Source organism: Rhodnius prolixus, unplaced genomic scaffold, assembly GCF_049639745.1.
Source record: "Rhodnius prolixus isolate KJV_2025 unplaced genomic scaffold, Rpr scaffold_2, whole genome shotgun sequence".
Lineage (NCBI taxonomy): Eukaryota > Metazoa > Arthropoda > Insecta > Hemiptera > Reduviidae > Rhodnius > Rhodnius prolixus.
The window spans coordinates 11792855-11818287 of record NW_027411592.1 but is presented as its reverse complement, the minus strand read 5'-3'; the positions used below and the strand labels follow the sequence as shown (position 1 = coordinate 11818287).

The 25433-nt window shown below is 31.7% G+C and overlaps 1 protein-coding gene across 4 annotated transcripts in view; it reads right to left on the bottom strand.

Annotated features, from left to right (window-relative positions):
* The window catches only part of Best2 (bestrophin 2), a 196647-nt gene that overhangs the window by 59828 nt on the left and 111386 nt on the right, over positions 1-25433 (bottom strand). For all 4 annotated transcript variants that reach the window (XM_074117797.1, XM_074117799.1, XM_074117796.1 and 1 more), the window contains exons 2-4: positions 24456-24566; positions 11448-11619; positions 9042-9171 (exon numbers count right to left, since the gene is read on the bottom strand). In XM_074117797.1, the coding sequence (XP_073973898.1) occupies positions 9042-9171; positions 11448-11619; positions 24456-24566 (413 nt within the window). The remainder of the gene's footprint in view (positions 1-9041; positions 9172-11447; positions 11620-24455; positions 24567-25433) is intronic.

The following is a 25433-nucleotide window of genomic DNA, read 5'->3' as shown; positions in this document are numbered from 1 at the left end:
ATCAAATCCTAAAATTAACATATTTTTATTTTTAATTCAAATGATACTGCTGGCATTTAACGAAGATAAATTTATTTTTAGAAATATTACTGATAAGAAAAGAAGAATGTACATAAGAATTTATTTATATATGTATTCAAATCTAAATTTAGAAAACAAGTCTTTTAAAAGCTGCTTCTTTAAATGTAAGTGTAGAAGAAATTGTGGTAATACGAATGCAGATTATAAAGTAACCAGATTCTTTTTTAATGTATGTTATGGCGCCAGAAAACCTGTCGTTTTGGATTATAAAAAAAACAAACAAAAAACTGGTTAAACATTTAAATAAATACGGATAGTTCGAAAACAAACATTAATTCTAACTTAGTAAAGGTATTAGCAAATTCAACCATGTTTATGCAATTCTATAGGGAAGTTTTTACGTTCATTAAGGATCCTTATTTATCAATCATGCCACAAATTCTGATTAGAAAGCTTTATTGGATTTATCTCGTTAACTTGGTTAAAATAAGCTGCTTTTAAATGCTAGTCATTACTAATTATTATTATGATTTTAATGGCATTAATATGAGGAATTGGGTGAAGATGAAAATCATGTTGTTGTATTAGTGTTCTTAAGTGGGGCAAACCACCTTTTAAAGTTCATAATCCCCCTGGGTATTGTCCATGTGGGTGCTTACCATTATGTGATCAGATACTACGATTACTACCCCATGAATATTCTAGTCAAGTTTATTTTGACTGTTCAAAACATACAATCTCGACTTCAATGCAAATTAAGTTATTTAAACCAAGAAGAAGAATCAATAAATATGTTCACCCTGTGCCCTGTTATCAATCCTTGAGTGAACTTTGCTAATTTCACATCCAAGACTATTTAGTGGACAAGCTGATAAAACCCAAAGAATCAGTTACTCTTGAAACACGAAAGATTAACTAATTTACTAAATAGCCTAATTTACTTAAGCTTAGAAATGTTCTACTTATTGGGCTAATAGACTACTTAATGAAATCTCTGTTAATATTAGAGATATTTTACTGTTGTCTCGAACGAAACAAAACAGCGCATTTTTACCGAGAAAAAATTTAATTGTATTGAATTTTAGAACTTATTTGGTAAATATTTCAATGAAAATCAAGGAATGATCGTTGTTACAGTTAAAAACAAGGTTTTTTTTTGTTTGCTCTAAATGTTCATTTATTTCTAAGACTTGGAAATGTTCTTCATACAAATGATTACCTCCTTTGGAAATTAGATCTCACTGTAATAAGCCCAATTCAGATTTTTTTCCCCCCTTTGAAACTCATTGTTTTCAGCAAGTTTCGTCATCTGCCCAGCAGAGAAGTCTGCGTTTATCACGTTGGCCTGGAAGGGTGTCCGATCTTCAATCTTCAGCAATCCACATTACATTGTCTCTCATTTTGAAAGAAAGGCACGTCATAGAAGTTACACCATTCTGAATAGCCTGAACATGGCTTAAGTAAGACTCTTAGAAATTCTCAATTCGACTGATGATTAACTCAGCAGTGCGAGCACTTAGAAATAGTCTTTAAGAATAATTTTCTTAATTGTATTTAAGTAACTTTTCTCTAAATAATATTTTGTCACAATTCGCCCTCACTTCTCAAAATAATTGTATCCTGAACTAAATTATAGAACAGTTTGTTGGACGACAACCATAGAGTGGAACAAATCTTTTTTTTTCACTCTCTTTCTCCACCTAGCCTAGTTCTAGAAGATGAGTTAACTAAAGGGTCAAAGAAGTAGAGACTCCGGAAGCGAAGAACCGGTCTACACGACCGACCGATATCTCTGTTCAACAAAAAGCATATTATCGTCTATGTAGTCCGCCATTGAATGTATATAATTAAGCTGCTAACTCGAAACCCCTGCGGGTGTTATTGCACCTCCTATACTTATATTTGAGAAGATGCTAAGCTGAATTAGTAGGAATATTCTTTTGCTGGTAACCCGTTTTTCTTTTCTTTTTTTTAAATACAAACTGACGGTTTGAACTAGTTTAATCTTTAAAAATGGCAACTTACATGAATTGATTTTGAAAATTTGTTTCCTTGTATTATTTAGAAAAAAAAAAATGGGTAATTGAAAGATAAAATGTTACAATTCCTGAGGATATAACGGAATCGCTTTTTACCTGACTAATATTCCAAGTTTTACCGTTAAACAAGTTAATAGAATTCATGCTGTTATATATTTAATTAAATAAGAAGATAATGATATATCCACTTTTCAAGTAAGATACAAAGTATTTTGATAGGAGTAAGTAGTAATTTAATTGCTAATGGAACGCGTACATGTAAAAATAAAGTAACTGATAAAATTTAACGTTCTAGCTCCAGGAAAAAATGACTAACCGGTAGTTAAAACCATGGTAGAAGGGACAAAGTCAACTTCACTAGTTTGCAAGGAATCAATAGTTCTCAAAATTCATTAGTTCACTAAAAAAAATTGTTCTGAAAACTTAGAACCAGCATAGAAACCTGTGGATTCCCTCCAGCCGCATCCAAATATAGATATCACTATTCCATTTCGAATAGTTTCCTTTTCTTTCTATCCAATGTTTACTTTCAGGTTCTGCGCATCCCAGTAAAGGGAGTATTGCTGTTAGGGCTCAGTCACAGTTGCAGCAAACACAATAACATAAGTAGAGGTAGTGAGCCCAACCTATTACATTGTGGTTCTGGTTCAACTCATCCGAGTTGAAATCTCTGTTACGGCACAAAGAGCTTGTAAGAGACAAATTAATAGGTGAACGCAGACATCAGATTCTCGGGAACGGAATTATCGAGTACCTTCGCATTTTTCTTCATCTCAAATATTCCTCAAGTTCTATATGGACTTTTTTTTTCGCGTGAGACTTGATGGTAACTCCACCAATTCTCTTGCTATGTTGGGTGATAAAGATACATCTGGCTTTGGAAGAAACTAACCTGGGCTTTAGCTTAACTGCCTTGTATTGCGAAATCTCCACACTACGATCCAAGAGGTGAAAAGTGGATAAAACTATAAAACAGGACCTGCTCTGCTTTCTTCTGCAATTGAAGTCAATTCCGACGTATATGTAGACTTCTAGACTAACAGACTCAATCGCCGATGTCGAATATTTTGTATTTTATTGGTATTTCTATAAACTTTTTTTTTTTTTTTTCTGTGGAGCTTTACGACCAATTTCAGGAAGGAAGGCAGATAACCTTCTCGGCCTCGTGAAAAATTATCCTAAATTTATCAAAACAGTATACGAGAAGTACTAAGCAGCTTCGAATGCTTCATTATCTCACACAATAACTGAAATTTTGAAGCATTAAAAAAAAATTGTTCAAAAAAGAATTATGCACAACACAAGGAAGATTTGCTACAGAACAGCTCGTCCGCCAGGTCACTAACCTACTGTACATATCAAGTGTAACCTCAATAAGCTACCTTGTTTACAATTTTTTACTTTCTCTTAAAGTTTATGCTTAAAATTGTTCAAAATTCGAACAATATTTAGTAGACTATTTTCTTTTAAATTCTTATCAGAGGCTTTCCTTTAAAATTCAATTCACAATGCATTTATTTTCCTATGACATTACGGTTGACTTTTTGATCTTTAGGCCTTCATCTTCAAAATCACAATAATTCTGGATCAGAGGAAAACCTGTGAGTACTTTAAATTAAGTTTTCTCTAGAAAGTTTTTCATAATGTCTGGAAAATGGTTTCAACAATTTCCAAGTTTTAATTACAGTTGCATTTGAGGGGCGCCATAAAAAAAAAAAAAATCCACGTTCTAATAAACCGTTAGATTATACAGGATCATTCCCATTTGTGTCTAGCAGTGGCGCCTCGGTAAGAGGAACGTTAACTTTAGCGAAAAGACTACTACTAAAGACGGAAGTCTAGTTGTAAATTTCTGGCACCAATGGTGATAATTATAATTACCTTCAGAACAAATTTTCGAATAAAACAAACACGCAGCATCGGCTTTCTAAATTTATAACATTTCAACAAACTTGTGTTTCACTTTTATTTTTTTTTAATTAAGCGGTAAACATCAAATCGATGTTGCCATCCATCAATTAAGAACGATCAAATGTTTGTTTTAACTCGGCTTTGTTGAAACATGATTACATTCAATTTTTTTAGGATTATCTCTATTTTTCATTTAGGAGGAAGTTGACTAGCCACTTCTTTAGAGATATTGGGCATCCCTGCGGTTGTTCCAACTTAGCAAAACGAAATTCCAGCCGTGCCACTCACCAATTCGCTAGGAATCCACATCACTAATTGGATTTAGCGAACCCATAGGCAAACTCTAGCTTTACCATCATACCCACCGTTAGTTGTTGAAGCTTTATGAAGCTAAGAAAAGTGACCATCCCTAATAATAAATTAACTAAATAATAAAATCAATCGTCGGAACGAAATTAGCGATAGAATTTAGTAACGGATGGAGATCAATCTTCAATGCAATCTTGCTGTCGTCTTTCACCTTAATATTACCGGCATTTAACTGACTGACAACATTACAGTCTTAAACGTAATCAGCTAATCGACCTCAGCAGCAGGGACATCTTTGTGAGAGATACTCGTATTCCCAGATCTTTGGTACATTATTTAATAACATAGGTACATCAATTTGCAACTAGTAAAGCGCTCTAAGAATTTAGTAAATTAACTTGTAGAAAACAAGAGTAGCCCAATTAATTCTAACAAATTACAGAATGAGAAAAGTATTATTCTGAAAAGATTCATGCAGCTAATTAAAAAAAAAGAGCCTGTGTGAATGTGCATATGGGAAGAGATGATAACCAATAATGCGTGGGAAATCTCGGTGGGAAAACCATGACCGGAAAGCAAGGTCAGCGCTTATTTTAAGCAATTAACCTACCTAAATTGAAACAAATTAAATTCTATGTCAAGTCCACTTCTTCTGGGAAGTATTCATTTCTATTTACAAAATAAAAGATTATATATACGATAAGCTTAAGAGCATTAAACGCCATGATAAGCCCCATCAGGTACAAACAAAGATCCTGGTCTTGGTCTGGTTTTCAACTTCTTGAAGAAATGTTCTCGCCTTTCTAAGTGTTTAGCTGAGAGCAGGAAGGGATAAGAAGTTGTTGGTTATTTTAGTTAGAGATGAGCGGATGAATGGTATTGCGTTCTTTGTGAATTCAAAGGTTTAAAAGTCATTTCTACCCTTATTTACTATAGAAACTAATTCAAGTTGAAGTTCTATTTTCCACAGTCTGTCTGGAAACATATATATCTGTCAAGAGTGATTACCCTTCGTTCAAGAGAATCATAAGCAAAAATACTAATATATTCATTCAACAATGTACGTAACTACATATGTCTAAAAAAGACTAAAGATTCTAACAATTAGATTGATTATTAAGAGAGATTGACGCTTACACTTTAGGAAGAAAAAACTAATATGCAAGTCTTTTGTGATGTATCAATCTCAATATAATATTACTTGTAACTTTAGGAAGTAAAACCAATCAGCTGTAGTACCGAATGTGTATGATTGCATCATATACTCGTACGTCTCTTCACTCCTAAAGAAGCTCTAGATAAAGGTGTGGTGCTCGAAATTACGAGGTACCAAGAACAAATTGATCCTCGTAAAGATCATACTGGCCATAACCGGAAACATGCGCTCACTGAAGTTCTTCTTCTTTTGCGAACTTCTTTGTGTCGTTCAGGTTGTTTCCATAGTGTACTCTCCTCTCCCGAGTTCCTCCCATAGAAGCCTTGTAGAGAACATTAGGTCTTTCTCTTTTCCTAGGGAATGACTTCAAACAGTCTTCTTGCTAACTCGCACTCCCATACTCTGAAAACGTTGCCGAACCATTTCAATATAAATTACTCTTTTCCATCATGACTGGCCGCATTCCAAGGTCTTCTCTTATTTTACTATTTCTAAATGTAATCTCAACATTTGTATTTTCAAAGAAACTCCACAGGTATAAAGTCTGCCTTAATCCGACTGCTGTGCTTTTTTTGGGTAGTCCTGCTCTCCACTCCATTTAGTGGTTTTCGCTTTTACGTAAAAGGTAGTAAGCAAGGTTTACCTACTAATTTCTAGTTTTCCGATCTACTAATGAAATAAACAGTGGCGTTCCCAAGTCCTGATGTTATTCTTTTACGTAAAAGGTAGTAAGCAAGGTTTACCTACTAATTTCTAGTTTTCCGATCTACTAATGAAATAAACAGTGGCGTTCCCAAGTCCTGATGTTATTCTTTTACGTAAAAGGTAGTAAGCAAGGTTTACCTACTAATTTCTAGTTTTCCGATCTACTAATGAAATAAACAGTGGCGTTCCCAAGTCCTGATGTTATTCTTTTACGTAAAAGGTAGTAAGCAAGGTTTACCTACTAATTTCTAGTTTTCCGATCTACTAATGAAATAAACAGTGGCGTTCCCAAGTCCTGATGTTATTCTTTTACGTAAAAGGTAGTAAGCAAGGTTTACCTACTAATTTCTAGTTTTCCGATCTACTAATGAAATAAACAGTGGCGTTCCCAAGTCCTGATGTTATTCTTTTACGTAAAAGGTAGTAAGCAAGGTTTACCTACTAATTTCTAGTTTTCCGATCTACTAATGAAATAAACAGTGGCGTTCCCAAGTCCTGATGTTATTCTTTTCCTTCAATTTTTTTAGCTGATGTTTGAAAACAATCATTTTATTGACTGGAAATATTATTAATTTCGCTTGTATATTATCCTTTCCTAGCGCCATTCCAAGATTAATCCCAGCCTATATTAGCTTCGATTCCTCTTCCCAAATGGCCTTCACCATATTAACAGGGTAATCTGCCATCTTTTCTGGGTACATTAAGAAGATAATTTTTCTCTACCCTATTTTCAGGATAGCTTTGTTTATGTACACAGAGTTATTGGGCAATTTGTGTTTTATAATTAAGGCGAAAGGAGTGAATACTGTACAGACCAATGAATGAATACTATTGTGGAAAGAGACGAAACATATTAATTATTATTGCTAAGATTCTGATGCTTGGGAGCAAAGATCTAGCATTTCCAGTCTGAGCAATAATTCAGACGCTTGAACACACAAAAATGACATAATATTGGGATTCCTGATGAAAGTTGCTAGTCTAATTTTAAACAGAAACTACATCTATAGCATTAGAGATATTTTTGAGCGAAATTAAAGTTATTAGCAGGCGCCAGCTGAGCCGTGTGGAGTTCCTACTTTCTATCTGTTGCTCCTCAGTTCATCATAATCATTTTGGAGAGAGAAGTTCATTAATATCAATCGGCCATTATTAATGATCTGTTTATTTTAATTTAGTTTCAAGAGTAGTGTCTCATTTTAACAAAAATATCACGTGATTATCTCATCCATTTCCTTTAATCATACAATTAAATAATACATTTAAATAAAATTTATTGTTTTATTTGATTTTATGAAAACCACAGATCACTTCAGTATACAGCACTTCCGGATGATCAATTTTTGACGGAAATCTCATTGAATAGTCTCACGCTCTGGTGGTGGTACTTAATCGAAATATCAAATCAGAATTTATCGTGATTCTCCATTTTTTAAAGAAATGCAGCAGATATAAAACCCACTTGAAATCGCAGAGACAAGAAAAATATTTTTGGTGATACCTATCTAGAAAAAAAGAAAAGGTAAATACAAAAACTCTTAATGCATTTAAGATACTCACGATCTTAATGCATTCTTTTACGAGAGTAAAATAATCATCTGTTTTTGACCTACTTACAACTTCGCATACTTCGATTTGTCATCTTCATTTGGACAATTTTTGTAATAGAGTCGTAAATATTCCTATTAAGATAGTCCCATACCATATAAAATTACGTGTGAATCCTATTTTAAAGAAGGTAGAGAAATAACGTTCGCAATACTTCCTTTAACTGGCCGTAAGAGGAAGTAAAAGTACCGTAGCGTAGAACATTACAACTTTTTCAGCAACCATTCTGATTTAACTACCGCAATTTCCTCTACTTCTGATTTCTACGCAATTTTAATGCTTAGTAATATTATCTAGTTGGTAAACCGTAAATTATGCCGAAATAGAACTTAGGAAATAGAAAAACAAAAAAAGAAGCTGTACCTATTCACTTATAAATCCACCATTTCTGTATAATATTATTTACATATGGCTGTAATTGGGTGTGGCAGACAAACTTATTTTGTTCAATTGCGATTCATCCTTGTTAGAATCGTTTTCACCAAACTATCGTCTTTGCCAAAAGTGAATTAATAGAATTTCCCTAGCCGAATGTTGCAAATAAAAGTTATGGATTAACATACCTAAAATTGGTACTTCAAAACAGTTGGAGCCGTTTTTGAAGAAATCTTTAAAAACTGTAAAATCTATTCGGTAAAAAATTGTACTTCCGACTGGCCGAATTCGACTAAAGCCTTATTGTAGCGTTCTCTGTTGGCACCTCAGAGAAATATCAACTTTAACGGGTTTTGGAGTAACTGTAGATAAACAGAAACCCAAACAAAGAGTACAAGTTTATTAAAACCACCTTTTTGTATTCAAGGGACTTAAAAAGGGTATCTCCGGTAGACTGTACTCACAACACAGATCAATTTGTTTTTTTTAAACATTTTTTAAATTTACTAAAAGTAAATGATTGCTAGTAACATAGAATAAAAGTGTTATTTAAAAGAACTAAGACGATTTTCTTAGAAATAGTTCACTATAACGAACAACAAAAAATATTCAACAGGATAACTTCTCCCAGTCTAAAGAGTACAAACTATTATTAGTGAGTTCTACATTATACATATTATGTCTAAAATATAGAAAGAAAATAGCAGATTGAGGCAAACAGGATATTATTAAACAAATTGTTTAATGGGCGCCACTTTATGTCGTGGTTTACTAGATATCCAAACGTGAAATACAAGAGTGCAGTCTAATTAAAATAAAATTTTACTAAATACGTTCAATTACATATAAACAGTGGTGCTATGCTATTGCTACTTTTAAAATAATAATTATAATAATTTATTGGCTTAAATCCTTACCAGCTTCAACGATATGCTGTAAAGTTGGAAATCTCTTTTTCACACGGACGCTAACATGTTTCAATGTGATGACGTAGGCGAGTACTGCATACCTCACAATATTGCGTCTCATTAGACGTCCTCTTTCATCCTAAGGCAGAGAAACAGTATGTAAGTATTCTATGCATGAACAGGTTAGACAATAATTCAAGTCAAAGAAGCTCAGAGCCTTCTCTGTGTAACGGCCAGCCTCCGAATAATGGTTCTCTCGTTAAAGAGAGTGAGCTGAAAGAAGCTTCTACGTAGAGTAAATCTAAGCAGCCAGCTGGATTTGAACCCGCAATTTCCACGATTTGAGTCCAGAGGAATAACCTACTTTTCAGAGGATTAAGGGTATCGTTTTCATAATTTGCTTTAGTAATATACTCTTTTCTATTGATGTTGCATGAACTGGCTATAAGGTATAAGAATATTTAAATATTAGCGGTGAGAACCTCACCTGTCAACAATAACTACATCTGACCATCCACCAGTAAGAGTTCTTACGTTTTTTTTTTAAAAAAAGATACTGTTTAAATCTTTGCGTTAAAAAATACAAGGCATCATACAAGTCTATGATGAGTCTTATAAGTTATGGCAAACATTTACATATAAGTTACCTAAGTCAAAAGGTGGGGAAAGTAAATATTTGTATTTACTTTGCTACAAATTACGTTATAGTTAGGATTATAGCGAGTATTTCGCCCAGAATTATGTCGACATATAGATACGTTATACATTAACTTTTACAATTTTAAACTCTTGAGTTTCATCTTTACAAGAAGAAGAAGATCAGCAAAAGATTTTTGTTTTGGGTTAAATATAAATCGCAATAAATGTTAACGAGTGGTGTTGCAAAATTTGAACAAGAAAAATTTATTCACCAAAACTTAGTCATTACTTATCTAACAAACTTTAAGAAATTAAGGATTTAATTGTTTTGTTTAATGAAAGTAGTACTACTTGTCTGATATCAAACAAATACGTGTTAACAACCAATATAATAAATATATTTTAAAAAATCTTTGATAAGATCATTTTTTATTAAATACGATAGGGCAATTCCGTCTAACTGCGACTCTACGTTACCTGATCAGGTGTAGCAAACATACCTCAATAAAAATATCTCTTGTCATCACATTAAATACATTCCAAAAACCAAAGAACGGTAATCTAATCCAATAACCAGTTTTCGGAAGGAATATATTGTATGTATCACTCTCTGCGTGTCAAGGTAACGTCTTTGATGTGACAGTAAGCCATTGATGATACAATTTAAAGAGTAATGCCACAACATCAAACAAAGTTGTGTTCACAAAGCATTTGAGCTCAAGAATAGTAAAAATAATTCCGAACAAAAATGGAAAACTTTGAGATAGAAAGACTCATCTTGTAAGGGAGATTTATTCTTGGAACGGTATTAGAGGGTTTGATGACGGCTAGGCTCAAAATGCAGAATCATGTGGATAAGAAGTTTACTTCAGGGACAGAATACTGACACTTTTAAGATAAGTTCTAACCATGTCATTACAAGAGAACTGAACCAGTAAGATCAAATTTACCTGATGCAACAATTGTTGCAGTTGTAAATATTCAAAAAAGTGAAAAAAAAAAGATAAGTCTACCATTACAGCTTTTACAGACTAATCCCAAATGTACACTGAAAAAAGTATTCAACAAATTTGAATTTAAGATAAAAATTCGAATAAAATGGTCTCATTTTCAGCTTTTTAAATAAGTGATTTATCATCATGTTCGTCGAAACTTAGCCTGAAAATAGGGTTTGTAAATGCCACAAAGTAGACTTTCAAAGAGAGAACCTAATTACAACACATTTGCAAAGTCCTCTCCTCATTAGTGTACAATAAAATGACATGGTTCAATAATGTTTTCTCTCTCAATCTATAAATTGATACATTTATCCTAATTTTAACATACTTGTGTTACTAGATTTGAAATGCTATTTTAAACAAATCTTATTAGGGTGGGATGGAAAGTTGTAAGGAATCTCTTGGAGGAAATCAGACGAACTGCAGCTCCAGAAACGAACTGGACGACATCTATGCCGTGTGTTAAAAATAGTTAATAAAAAGATATTTAAAAAACTAAATAAACCGTCTAGGAACATCAAAATGATAGCCCATACTTAATTATAAGGTGAAATGAACTAATAATTATTAGAATCCTTTAGATGGCAGGTTGGCGTGTCCAAACCAGAATTCACTCAACTCAAATGCTTCTAAGGAGCGCTTCCTATTTCAAGGCAAGTTTCTATAGAAGTTTAAAGTTTTATTTTTAACTAATTAGTGGAGAGACCAGTTTTTGTGGTATAATAATTATCATAATATTTCGTAAAAAATAAAATAAAATGAAAATCTGTGTACTGACCACTCCAGGAATGGCGGCGCTGACGAACAAAGCCAGGGTGTCTGGCCAGGGCAGCAATCTGTACTGTTCCCACCACCTTTTCACCACTAATGTCACATAGAAACCTAACACAAACGCCATCGGAATGTTTTCACTATGCTTCGAGAAATATTCACGTATATACTCAAAAGCCCTGAAACAAATAAAAATATTCGCTCACATTAAAAAAAAAATCCAGAGAGTTATAAATTAGTAATATTACAAGAGAGTTAATGAGTACTATTAAATAGATCTTTCAGACTGGTAATAGAATTAGAGTAAAATAGCCATAAAAGTATTATCATTTCTTTGACAAATGAGGTTCTCACTAATAAAGTTTTATGGTCTGCAATTAATGTAACATACCACTAACAACTCTCATAATATTCTTTTTTGTTGCCTTTGTTTGAATAAGATATTCTGAAATAATTAGCCTTAACATAACTGTTTTACAAAATAATAATAACAATAAAAGACAATTGTCCTAAACAGACAATTACAATTTGAGTAAAAAGTGGCTCTCCCTAATTTCTGATGACATTTAGCGCAAAACTAACATTTTAGACACGTCGAACAGAAATCGAAACTTTATTAACGATTCGGCCACAAATAATTATTTATGGAAATGGTAGTTATTAAATAATTCTATTTGCTATTCTTAAACTAATTTATTATTTCAAAACACCGGATATGAAAGAAAAGAATAGAATTAAATTAAAACGGAAATGATGATAAAGTTGTTAGCTTAGAATTCTCATTGGCAGGAAAAAAAATTCCTTCCGCTGGTGAATTTTTAAGAAATAATATTGAAATAGCAAATTAAATTGTGCACAATCGTTCCCAGAGTAAAGAAGTACTTATTCAACGAATGTATAAAAACTGTATTTATTTATAAAAAGACATGGCAGCTTGTCTAGAAGCATCCTTTAAGTATACAGTTTCAGCTAATCGTAAAATAAAATAAAAGTGTAAGTAGTTTCGAAAAGTGATATTATAAACATACATATATATTTCAATTTAAAGCACATCAAGAGCTGATGTTATTGGGACTGGAAGCTTTGGAGAGCTCCGACAGTATCCAGACCATGTTCTGACATTTAGTTCCTCAATAGTAATATCACTATGAAAGTAATCTTGTTTATATCGAGAAGTATCACAAAATTGCAATTGATGGTTTAATATTGTTAAGCGAACTAGCTGCTGTATTTTTGACCTATATCCTGGAAGTGTTGTTGTAATCAAGGAAAAGACTTGCGATATACTATGAGATCACTTTTCATTTCTCTGTCAGGGAATTCCCCTAAATTTCTATTAAGTTCTTGCAAGCTCTCTGTCTCTCCTACACCTACCATTTCTAAAGTCACACAATAAAACGTTTATACTTCGAGTACAAAAACTTTTTTTCAAGTGTTCACAGTATGTAATAATTCACAGATAATGTAAAAATTAAACCTGAGGGCACACCTATAATTAAAACGAAAAAGATTAAAGTAATAAATAAGTAAACTTTTCCTTAAATAAATATTAGGTAATATGCGTAAATAAATGCAATTCAAGGATGAGCATGGCCATGAACATTCACATACATTTGCTGGCATGTACAATAAATATGTAAATATTTATATCCCTGAAAACATAAATGCACTATATGAGCATCATATACTGTATGCAGTTTCTAACTATTAATGAAACATTTGACCATAACCTGAAAATAATATTTCAAATTACTTATCAAAATAATCGATGACCTTTGAACAGACAGGTAGAGAGAAGGAATATAAAGATAAAGAAATATCAAATTTTATCGCCATTGTGCTCAAAGTTTGAAGATCTTTGCATAAATTGTTATAAGGAGAAAATTATTTCATTTACTTTTAAATTTACAATAATTCATTGTAGATTCTGTGAATTACTATGTAATTACCTGTCATCACTCTAAGCTTTTATCAACGAGAGTCTTGGCCTTGCTACGGAATAGTAGCACTGATCGGGACAAGCCAGTGTGGGGTTCTGCTCCATAAACGGAGCAGCGGAAAGACTTTTTGGTGGTCGAGGTCTCGCTGAAAAGTGACATGTCTCTGCGAACTTCATTCTGGGCTTAAAGCTTGGTTTGGCTTCGGTGATACATCCTACTTCTTCCTTTTCGTCTCATAATTGGTAAAAAACTCAAACAATTACAACGTTGGTAACATCAATAAGACTGTTTATATAAAACTGGTGAATGGCGAAGGGGACCAGTTGCAAGGGATGTATGACTGGGTGAAGGGGGCATTGGGTTAGATACAGCAAGCTCATATAATCCATTAATTACCTAATTGGAATTTAATAACGTCATAAAGATTCCGTACACTGCCAATTATGCAAGGTAAGACCAAATGTTCGCTGAACTAAACTGATATTGTACAGCATTACTACATTTTTTTTAAATGTTTATTAATAAAATTGCAGGTTCTAAAGATTTATAGAACTATTAAAATTCACAATTACAAACACCTTTAAACATGGGGGAATGTGATTAATGATCCGCCAACTTGTGGTGAACCAGTATACTAGTGTTCAGCATTGGCCTTCAAATCAATCCAGCTAGTCGATAACTCGCGAGTGGAACGACCAGACAATCAATCTGTCTATAAACAATTATTCTACTTGCGGCTCATCTTTGTCAAATTAGAAACGTTTTTCATCGAATCAAATTAAAACTTTTTTGAATATATTAATTTAATTTACCGTTTGTTTATTCTTATCCTTAGTCACTTCTTTAGACTTCTGCACTTTAAACCTACATTTGATCAATCCATAGCTTTATTTTAATTCAACACTTCCGTGACTCTTCTAATTCCTTTTTAACAAACTTTGCTCCGCACTGCACACAAATTAATACAAATCTAAACATAGCAGAAACATAGAAGCCACATTCATTACACCAAAATAATGAATCTATACTCTGATGATAGGTAAAAATCCGAAACCAACCAGAAGAGAACAAATTGCATTTTAGAATGGACATTATCAAGCAGACCTAACCACATTTTCAACTATACAAAAGTGATTAGATTTTTCAACAAAGCACCCGCCAACCATCAACTTAACCTACTCTAGGCATCAAATTTCCATTAAAAACATTTCATTTTAACTAAAGAGATCTTTTAAGAAATAATACCGTCCGAAAAGGAAAAGTAAAATAATGTTTTGTACACCGCGTTCCATTTAACAATAAATTCAGACCATGAAAACTGCTTTGATTTGCTAATATAAGTTGTTCGACAAACAGATACAAAGTAATAAACTATGTTTTGTTTGAAAGTCAAAGTGAATCTAAGTATATAAACACAGTAATTGTAAAGCAGAAGAAAAAGAGAGCAATTTCCTTCACTGGATTACATAATTGATATTGCTTTTTTATTATTATAAATGCATCACTTTCTTCTTTTACGACAGTTTCTTGGATCTATAATATGCAAGTGTAACATAAAGATATACATAATATTATTATTTATGACTCACTTACGTAAGTTTTCACATTTCAACAATAAATACCGCTCAAAAGGACTTTTACATTCTGCAGCCATAACAGATGTTGGCCATTTATTAATGTTAAGACTTACGTCTGTCGTAATTTAATGATTATTTACGATTTTTCTTTTTAAATCCATTTTTTGTTGTTTTTTTAAGTTCTTATGCTCATTGAAATTTTTATTTTTTGAAAGAACCCTAGTTCTAGAACTTATTGCTTGGTCAAATGGTTTAAAAGTTCATTTAAACCAATCTCAATGTTTAATAATTACTCTTGAAAATGAATTATTAAGGAAACAAGTCTTCACAATCGTTATCACAAATTTCAGAATTGTAGAATTTAACTCGAAACTAATAAAAAAAACTTCAGTCGTAATTTGCCAAGTAAAACTTTTTTTTTATGAACTATGAAAAATAATTATTTCCTCAGTAGATACGGTTTGACCTTTGTAATCAATTATAGAACAATGCTTAAGTATACCATTTCGTTTACTTAATAAAACTCTTGGGAAAACATCTTTTTAACTCCAATTAGGTATCATTTTCATCAGAACAAACACATAATGTACACCTATGAATAGCAGTGCCACCAATTAACTACAAGCCTTGGTAATTACTGCATTCACCCAAGCGTGGCTTTAGCTTCAGGAGATAGGCATTTATTGCTGTTTTCTTTAATGAAGAGTATTAGAAATGAACTTCCAACAGTCTAAATGTCCAAGGATGATGGAGAAGGAAGTGAAGGGGTGTAAGAAACAATTTACTCGAGATATCTGTATTTTTTCAGGGCCATGTTGTAAACAAGAAAGAGCAAAAAGAAGGTTGTTATTAGTCCTAGTCGTTGTAAAAATTCATAAAACGTATTTAAAAAACAAAGTTTAATCATGTAAGTGTACGACTCTCTCGATCTAGAACAACTTTAATGTTACAATGAACATGTAATGGTAGGCGCTACGGTAGCCGAGCGGTTAGAGGCGAGACCTGCAACGCTAATACGTACTCGTATAATGGGTGTCGATTCCCGGTCCTAGGCCTTGGATTTTATTTAATGGTTAATAAAAGAAATTTACAGTTAAGTATGTTTGCTAGTCGCCTCCGTCCACGACACCTAATTGGTAGATGGACGTAAAGCCCGCCTGAAAAAATAGGCGATTACTTAACTAGAATGAAATGTTCTCTGAAAAAAAGTGTCAAACCAAAGTGATTAAATTCGGTTAATTTGGACCATTTTTTGGTCAGTTAATGGCACCTACTTATTTTAATTTCTGCGTTTTTTCGCTTTTGAGATGTGCTGATCATATTCTCTATAAACAGAACCAATTTGTAAAAAACACTGTTTGGTCTCAGAATTCTGCTATAGAATAATAGATTGTGAAGTTCATCTGATCGGTGTTTAGTAGATATGAAATGGAAATTTAATTTCAGAAAGGAAAAACTTTAAGAATACTAGATGTCGCACTTGAGCGTTTATTTAAAAAGATGTTCTCATATGTTCATATTTCTCCATTTCTACTAGATTAACAATATGATAGGTAGATCTTCTTGCTGATTATAGAATTAATATTTTATTAGTAGAGAATTTATTTCTCAAAGGCTCTTAATATCTATCTTCTAAAATGTAGAGTAGTGCCAGCCAAAAATACTTCATAAAACGCTATAATGATTCTTGGAAAATTTACAAGGTTGGCAAGAAATTATGATCCGATTTCCAAGTTAGTCTGTAAGTAGGTACTAAAAATCTTAAAACTACTTATTGATCCATCTTAAATGCTTCTTTCCATGAACACAAGTTACTGGTGGGCAGTTAAAAGATTATGGAAATCTCAAATGGTTTACTAATTCCTTGAACTACTTTATTAAGTCCAGCTCCAGTATGCAAGTTTTATGTTCTCATTTTTATGGTTATTTCTTTTTATATTATAAAAAAGGACATAAATCAAGTACATGGAAATGTAACAAACAGAAACAATCTGGTATGAACGCTGTCAAGTTCTATCTTAAAAGAACTTTAATTCAAATAACATAATGCTCACAGTCAAACTGCATTTTACACAAAAATGACACTTCTAATCTAACCCTAATCTAAAATAAAATGTTTTATCTATTTTAATATTTATAAATTCAAGTTTATCGAATATTGCAGGAGGCTTTTTTGAGAAAATTTGAATAAATTGGAAAATCTATTCCGCAAGAGGAATTTCGATTGTCAAGTTACAGTTTGATCCCCGGGTGGTACCTAATCAAAATATAAATTTTCAGCTTGCTGAAAGATTTCTTTTTTCGAGGTAGTTTCGTACACATACTCCATTTTCTGACTGCTGAAAAAAATCGAACTTGTTCCTTACCTAGTGAAGGAAAGCAATAAACAATTGGTAAGGAGTAACCTCGGTTACTGTCAGGGCTGTGACCAATCTGATACTGACTACGATTTCCTGTCCAATAATCCAGCAGACAGAATTTCCAATAGCTTTAGCCTCCCAATATTTATGTTACTAGATAAAAATATGAAGGGACAAGGACTATCAGAGGTGATTAAAGAGAGGATAAGTAACCTCATTTGGTTGCACAAATTAAGGAAATGCATTAATAAAGTTGCATAAAGCTAACGCGAACTATTGCAGAGCCTCAAAGGAAGTTTCCAGTGTTTTATTATTGAATGACAGGAGGCGAATAAGGGGATTAGAATGGAACAACAAGTTCAATTTGGCGGAATGAATGGCGTTATATCAAGGACAATTTGCATAATAAGTTGGTTAGTTCTTGGCATTATAGTTCCGTCAGTACTTTTAGAAAAAGTTGGGTAACAGAACCACTGCTTTGGATCATCAGGTAGTGCTGCCATCTATCTATCGCCCCAAACACTATAACTATTAGTTGGAGATTTTGGAGATAAACCTCCATTTAAAAATAATTTTTATGGACCACTATATTTTTTCAAAAGTTTAAAGAAACTAGTTTATCGAAATTGTTAAATTAATTAGAATTTTTAATAATTTTCTTGAAAAAGGCATTCTCGCTGTTCTCATGCTGTTTCCCAACCATATTGTGAGTGATTCTTCCACATTTTCTAAGTAACTGTCTCCAGGAAAACTTTAAAATATGAAAAAGTTTGAGACTTTAAGTTTAGCTTTGGATTGACCATTCACTCACATAGAATAGGAATAGCAAATAATTGGGACAAATTTCTTGATAAGTTAGCTAATTAGTTAGTTGTTAGCAGTCAGGTGACATTTATTCCGATTTTTAATTTAAAAACACATTAATACTGTAAACAGAGAATGATATCATTCTATAAATATAAAAATGTAGGTATTTAAATATATATATATATTTACAGACAAATTAAAAAAACAATAAATAATTCCTTCATTGACAAGATAATAATTAAAAAATAATGTATTAGGAAAATTTGGTCAAAGATATTGATTTATCAAATTACTTTATTTATATATGATTATCTCAGTATTTACTTTTGTTTCTTGTATAAAAAAATGTATTCACCAGTATTGAAAATTTCAAAATTATTATTAACAGGATTTACCGGAAGCCTTACTTGCTTTTATCTCTCACTTCCTCCAAAGAAATTCTTCCTTAAGATAAGTTCTTAAGTATTCTTCCTAAAAAAAAACTTCCGGACTATCCAGAATACAGGAAGCTGTCGTTTTACACACCATATCCTCCAAATGGTTCTAGTTAGAACGAATTCTATACCGAACCTCCTAAACTTGGAAAATGATCTAGGTAATGGTATACGTTCGCTCAAATCATCACAATTCTCTAATTGAATTCATGAGCAGCACTTCAGCTAAAATTTTAAATTACAAACTCTAAGGTGAAGAGGTGCTTTGCATACATATGTGCTCGCCGGAATTAATCATTCATTTACAGTATCTAATGTTATCATTTTAAAAAATTATAACAAAATATTTCAAATTATGCTTCTAAAATATTCGTTAGGAAAAAGACTCGAATTTCTAAAATTGGACAGAACCATTCTTCAGGATTTATCTATATAACATTTAACTTTTCAAAGAGACTAAAACATAATAAACCTTTGATAAAAGTGATACTTCTGTGATGTTTCAAAGCTCTTGCAATTCCTTTGAATCTTATATTTAAAAAAAACAACAAAAAGATGACTGCTGTATAGAGCATCCGACCGTGGAGAACCGTTCGCCGTTGGACGCCGTTCTACGAGTTGCTTTCTATACCGTCAACTTTATTTCTTTGGGCAACTCCTATTTTCACGAACTAATATCAAGCTCTAAGTCAGTTCTTTCTTTGAACTAAGCCGGAAAAGTTGTGGTCGTAGAGCCACAGATTTCCTTTTATTCACAACTTGTAGTCAAGTTACAGATCTATAAAATTAAATACACCGTTATTCTTTTCCATTAAGGAATTCTCTCTCAAATAATTAACTCTCAATACCTAATTATATACACTTACTTGTAAAATAGCTGCAGAATCAGCGAAAAGTTATGAATTAGAAATTAACAATAATTTAAACACAAAAAAAGTTAGAAGCAGTTTAGTACGATCAGTAGTTTTAGATACAAAGAGATCATTTAACAACTTTACTTTTTTATTCTAAAAAAAAGTAAGGGTAAAAGAGGGGAAGTACCAAAAATCAGCTGGTGAAAATAGAGAACTTTACAAGAAGGTAGAGTCTCATTTGATTCGTTAACTATGCTGTTACACTAACAGTTGGTTTATTTAATAGTCCATTTAATTGTATTAAAGTTTATATTTGTAAGGTGGTAATATTCTAGTTATTAAATTAGTTATTTAAATTTTAGTAAACTTTAGAATTCTGGAGTCCTTAGTTCATTATTCTATTTCCTTAAACAAAATATCCGTTCATTCTTATTAGTTATCTTCCAAAATGATTCAGTTACAAAAACCACACTACACTTGTCACATCTCATATCATTTTGTATGAGGAAATTTGCTGGCATGCCTCAACTGATCATTCCTCCTCTAGATCTTATACTGAGATGGTCCTTCATTGTCCAACTCATAACACAAAAAGCTGAAGAGGCCCCAATACCCATTGCACTCTTCAATGCTATACAGTCATGGACATTCTTAGAGAAAATGTAAAGTTAGTTTATATAACCAAATTAATCATTTTTTTAAGATATCTCTGCAATATAAAATAATAATATAACATTATTGTTTAAATTTAGATTATTGATAGATCTTAAACAGTTCACTTGCACTTAACAGCGGCTATTTTTTTTTTTTTTTTCTTTTATTGAGACCTTGGCCCAATAATGTCCAACACACACACATATTTATATTGTAGCAATAGGATACCACTTTGCATTCAAATAACAATGCATTATTTTCGAAAACAATTTATATACAATTTAATCTCTGCTCAAGTTTACATAGTTGACAGTTAGTAAGTGTTTATAATTATATAATGTATTTGGAGATAATTGTTCAGTGTTTAAAAAACAATCTATTATACTAACTTGCAAATGTTTATTATTTATTAATTGGAGACAGGAGAAAGAATGATTCTTTATAATTAGCAAACTACAACGGCAAAATAATGCAATATGAATCATCCGTGGTGACCTTAACTTGGTAATTTCTGTTTTTATCAATAGCTTTTTTTAGGTTACCTTAATTTGGGTTTTAACTTCAACACCTACTTTTTTTTCTCCCTTTCTTGTAGTTTTGTTCCAAGTAAATATAATATATATTTTTTAATATCAAGAAAACAAGCACACATAGTGATTGTATACGTTGAAATGTGATTTACTTTCGTTTTTGTTTGTTTGTTTTTGCAACCCGTTGCTTTTTGAAGAGGAATTGTCTCAAGAGCGTACCTAGGAGAAAGCCGGGCCTACAATGTAACAACAGATAAAGAAGACTCTGATCCAATGTCATTCAAAGAAGATTTAGAAGCCTGGAAAGCTGTAAGATGTTAAGAGGATGGAAGAGTATTTACAATCTATAGCAACTTCCCAGATTATGAGATTTCTCGGATATTTTCTACTTGAAAAGCGAGAGCAGTAGGGTCATCTCTGGCTCACTGAGGGGTGCACAATAGTTCTATAAAGTGGTAGTGTGAACTAACTCGTAACCCTCATACCAGCTGAAAGGCCAACGACAGAGAGTAGTAAGCTTTGGTGGGTTTGTGAGTTTATTTAAAATTTTCTTGTAAGTGAAATAGTAAGAGAAAGTAGCATGAATGTTTCACTTAACCCTTCTTTTTCCTCGCGACTATTTACTAGTCCAAATTGAGAGGGGGTCCGAAAATGAAATTAGGGTTATTAACTTTCGAAAAAGTGGCGCCAAGGTATTACGTTCATGTTGCGTTAAGCAAAAAGTAATTGTAAGTATTCAACACTTCTTTTCAATTATAGAAAGCTGTTATAGTTGTCTATAATTAGATATTAGGGCGATAGACGGCAATATCATATTTAGTTATTGATGTTTTACTTAGTCAAACATGAATATTGTTTTTTATTCAAGTCTTACAGTATGAGGAACGTTGAGAGATGTATTTATTCCTTGTACTTCTTCTTAATTTAAAGCAATACCGTAATCAATAATTTCTTGGTATTTCCCCACTAATTTTAAAGAACTAAATAATATTGCTGCAAACAAATAATAAGATAGGAAAAGAAAGCAATTTCTATTGAGATATAAATTAATAACTCAGGAGTGACTGACCACTCCTGCCATCTAGCGCTGTAAAATTATCTCAGCTCCAAAGATTTAGACTAGAATAAATCCATAATTTGGTTATTGGTTAGACCATAGTCTTATTTAATTCATAAAATACATAAAACTATTTTTATTGTCATTTAGCAGATCTTCCTCAATAAATTGAGGGTTAATTGACGACAAAGATGATACGCTCTATACCAAAGGACATCTAAAATCTAGTTGTAATCATCAAATAGTTCAAGGTATTTGTTAAATATCATCAACTTCTCCATAAAAATCTTAATAAATTTTAAATATCATTCCATTTTGTTCGCCTGTGATTTTTTTTGTTTTCTTCAACAATTTGCAAGGAAATTTCATAACCTCCAGTACCATTTTACTAATTGGATTTTTCTTTTTCTTTTTTGTTTTTGCATTTATTTAGATCAATTACTTTTATAAAGCCAAAATTCTTCAAAGAGCATTCTGAAGAGATGAATTTAAGTTCTTCCTAAAGTGACATTTGTTGCAAAATTTAAAAAAGTGTTGATTGAAATTCTGAGTTTAAAAAAATGCATAATTTGAAATTTCGAGAATGTTATTTATAAAACTTGGTTCACAACATACATTATTTATTTGGTTATCGACTAATTTCGGGTTTAAACATGTGAAATTCTAAAAGTTTTAGCAAAATGTCAAGCGAAATTATAAATTATTTAAACTTCATAAACTCGGAATGTTTTAAAATTATGTAGCGGAAGATTCCTATTTCCAAATTCAATTCTAGTTATTAAATGTTTTTTAATCTCATGTCGTTTTTTCAAAAATGAATAAGAAACTTCAGTTTATTGTGAGTTTTCAATTATTAACTATTAAGTGCAGTAGTCTGATAAATGGCTCAATAACCATAGCTTAGTGATCCTCTCTACCTCTCCGCAAATAGAACATTTCATAACTCATCAAAGCCATTGAAGAAGGCATTTGTGCCAAATGTGTGATATTAATATAAAAAATATTATTTGAGACCTACGGTAAATAACTAGTAATAAAAACTGTCAAGGTGAAGAGTAGAAAAAAGGGCCAGAGCCATTCTTGCCCTCAACAACTGGACGGAGGACACAAATAATTAATATCTTGAAGTAAGAATAGAAGTAAAGTTGGTCGAATGTGGTCGCCTTATCCGAGTCAACATTTTGGAACTACGAACACTGAGACCTGCATTTACAGATAGTAATATATGCGCAAAAAACTTTCTAAAGAATTAATTTGCAAACGTTTTTTTATGGCATTATGCAGATTTAAAAGCTTCATTGTTAATATATTCCTTTTGTCTCTTTATATTCCTATAATTTATGTTATATATATTTTGATAAATTTATTAACACTTACATTTATTATAAAGTGAAAAGAAGAACGCAAAGGTTATCTTATGAATTTAGAAACAGAATGTAGGTGTCAAAATAACAATAAGGTCAAAATTGCCACATTAAGCCCCATGCTCGGTGAAATTATTAATTAGAAAAATATTATTCCAACAATGCAGTTACGGTTTTAAAATGTATGGACCATGGTTCTTAATATTTATTATTCTAAAAATGAAAATTCAGCCAAATTTTGAATATTAGAAACGAATTGAAATTGGTAATTCTAACTAAATGCATTTCTAAAGGAATATTGCCAATTTCAGTCATGATTTTTTGCCAAGTTTACTATCTTGTGACTAGGTCAACTTCAGGGCTTGTGGTGTGTCTTTTGTTCTGACTGTTTAGTTAGTGGATTACAATGTAAAAAATATTATAATTGTCAGTAAGCATAAGACCTGAAGATAACCTAATGTTTAGGCCGGAAGCTGGGTAAAAATAATGACTGAAATTGGCTATATTCTTTCTTACTTTTGAATTATTTAATCATTCACCAAAAATGATGAACAATAATCTAAATGCATTTTTATTTTCAATAAAAAAAAATAAAATAAAAATACTCGATACTAAAACATTAACACATTTTCTCATATTTTAGATTAAGAAAATGCCACAAATCTGGAGTGTACTCTTTCGACAATTCTCGAGATTCTAACTCTAAAAATCAGAGAAATTCCATGCGGCATAAATAGTGTGTTTCCGGAATTAAGTGTACTTAAAGTTACAGCTTCTGGCGATCTTCATTTTTTAAAATATTTTGCTCACGTACATGTCAAAACCACTTCTTCTTCTTTTAACCGCTCGAAACATTTGACTTGATTGCAAAACTTCCATAGCAAGAAAGCAAAAAAAAATTCCAAGATAAATTATGGCGCAAATCCCTGAATTTATAAGGAAAGCAGAAAACAAATTATTTCCTAAGCGTGCATTTCTCTTATTATAATATCTGCTAAATTTAAATTCTATAATGTTGTATTTTGACAAAAATAATATTTTATGTAAAATATACCACGAAAGTTGTAAGTTATCACATAAATAACCATAATAAATGTCACTTTAAACAACATATACGAGCAATATATATTTTTATTGAAAATGCGCTAAAATTTTAGGTTCACGTTCATTATAATCTTTAAAATGTAATCCTTCAAAATCGCAATTTGATATTGAAATAAAAACAAGTCTTAAATTATAGATAAATTACAGAGATTTTTATTTCTACAAGATTATAAAATAATCATAAATTTTAAATCGCCATATTGATTTAATTATATATACAAATATAGTTGTCTGCCATGACCCTAACCTTTTCTTCAAATTCGTTATATTTCCGTTTTTGTTTTGTGTAAAATTATTTTAAAAAAGTAAAGAATTAAATTTAAACTAGACTCACCTTTGTTGATCTCTACTAAGCGCATATCTATATGTAAAGCTAATGCTAAAATACATGGCTAGATACACTAATAGCTCTCGCCAGACCAGCTTGTATACACTTCCTCGCCATCTGTAACAGACAAATATATAAATATATTAGAAAATATTTATCTTCAATTATATAATAAATTAAATAATAATAAATAATAAATTAATAAATAAAATAATAATACGTTACTATTTTGGATGTTTTTTCGCAATCTTTCTCAATCGAATATGGTACAAACTCTTCTTCAAAATTAGCGCCTATGTTATTGGACAAACTACTTCTTTTTCTCTTACGTGTACATCATTATGGAGTAATTAATATTAATTAAGTTTCCATTAATTTAAAGATAATTGGATAGAATTAAAAGAGTTAATACTTCTTTTTTTAAAATGATTTTTGTCCCAGCGTACATTGACTTTGATAAAAGCAAAACTTCGAAAACAATTTCCTCAGTAAAGCTTCACGCTTCGAACGCCACTGGTGCCGCTCATCAGAAGTTTCTTAAGAGGTGAGAAGAAGTATACTGGATAAACACATCTCCCCACCCAATGTGAGACTCTTGATGAGGAGCATCATGTTGCCCAAAGTGTGGATATTTAATTAAGAAATTCATCCCTAAAATTTGACTTTCCTCTGGTCTTTGACGATAATAATCTTCGCATTAAAACGTGTTTAGAACCATAGCCTTCAAATCTATAAACGTCCATTAAATTCTCAACACCGACCCATTCTTCCACAGGTATCGTATTTCTGTACGATTATTGATAATTATTTTTTAATATGATTCGATTTTAATTTTGGAAACTTCATTTTCAGTTATTGATAGACAACAGAGGTGTCCGAAACCTCTGGCCAATAATTTTCCTTAAAAAATATTATGCTTCTTTGCCTCAGCCAATGACAAGAACGGCAACTAACCTCAAGTCACAACGAAAATAACACCTTTTG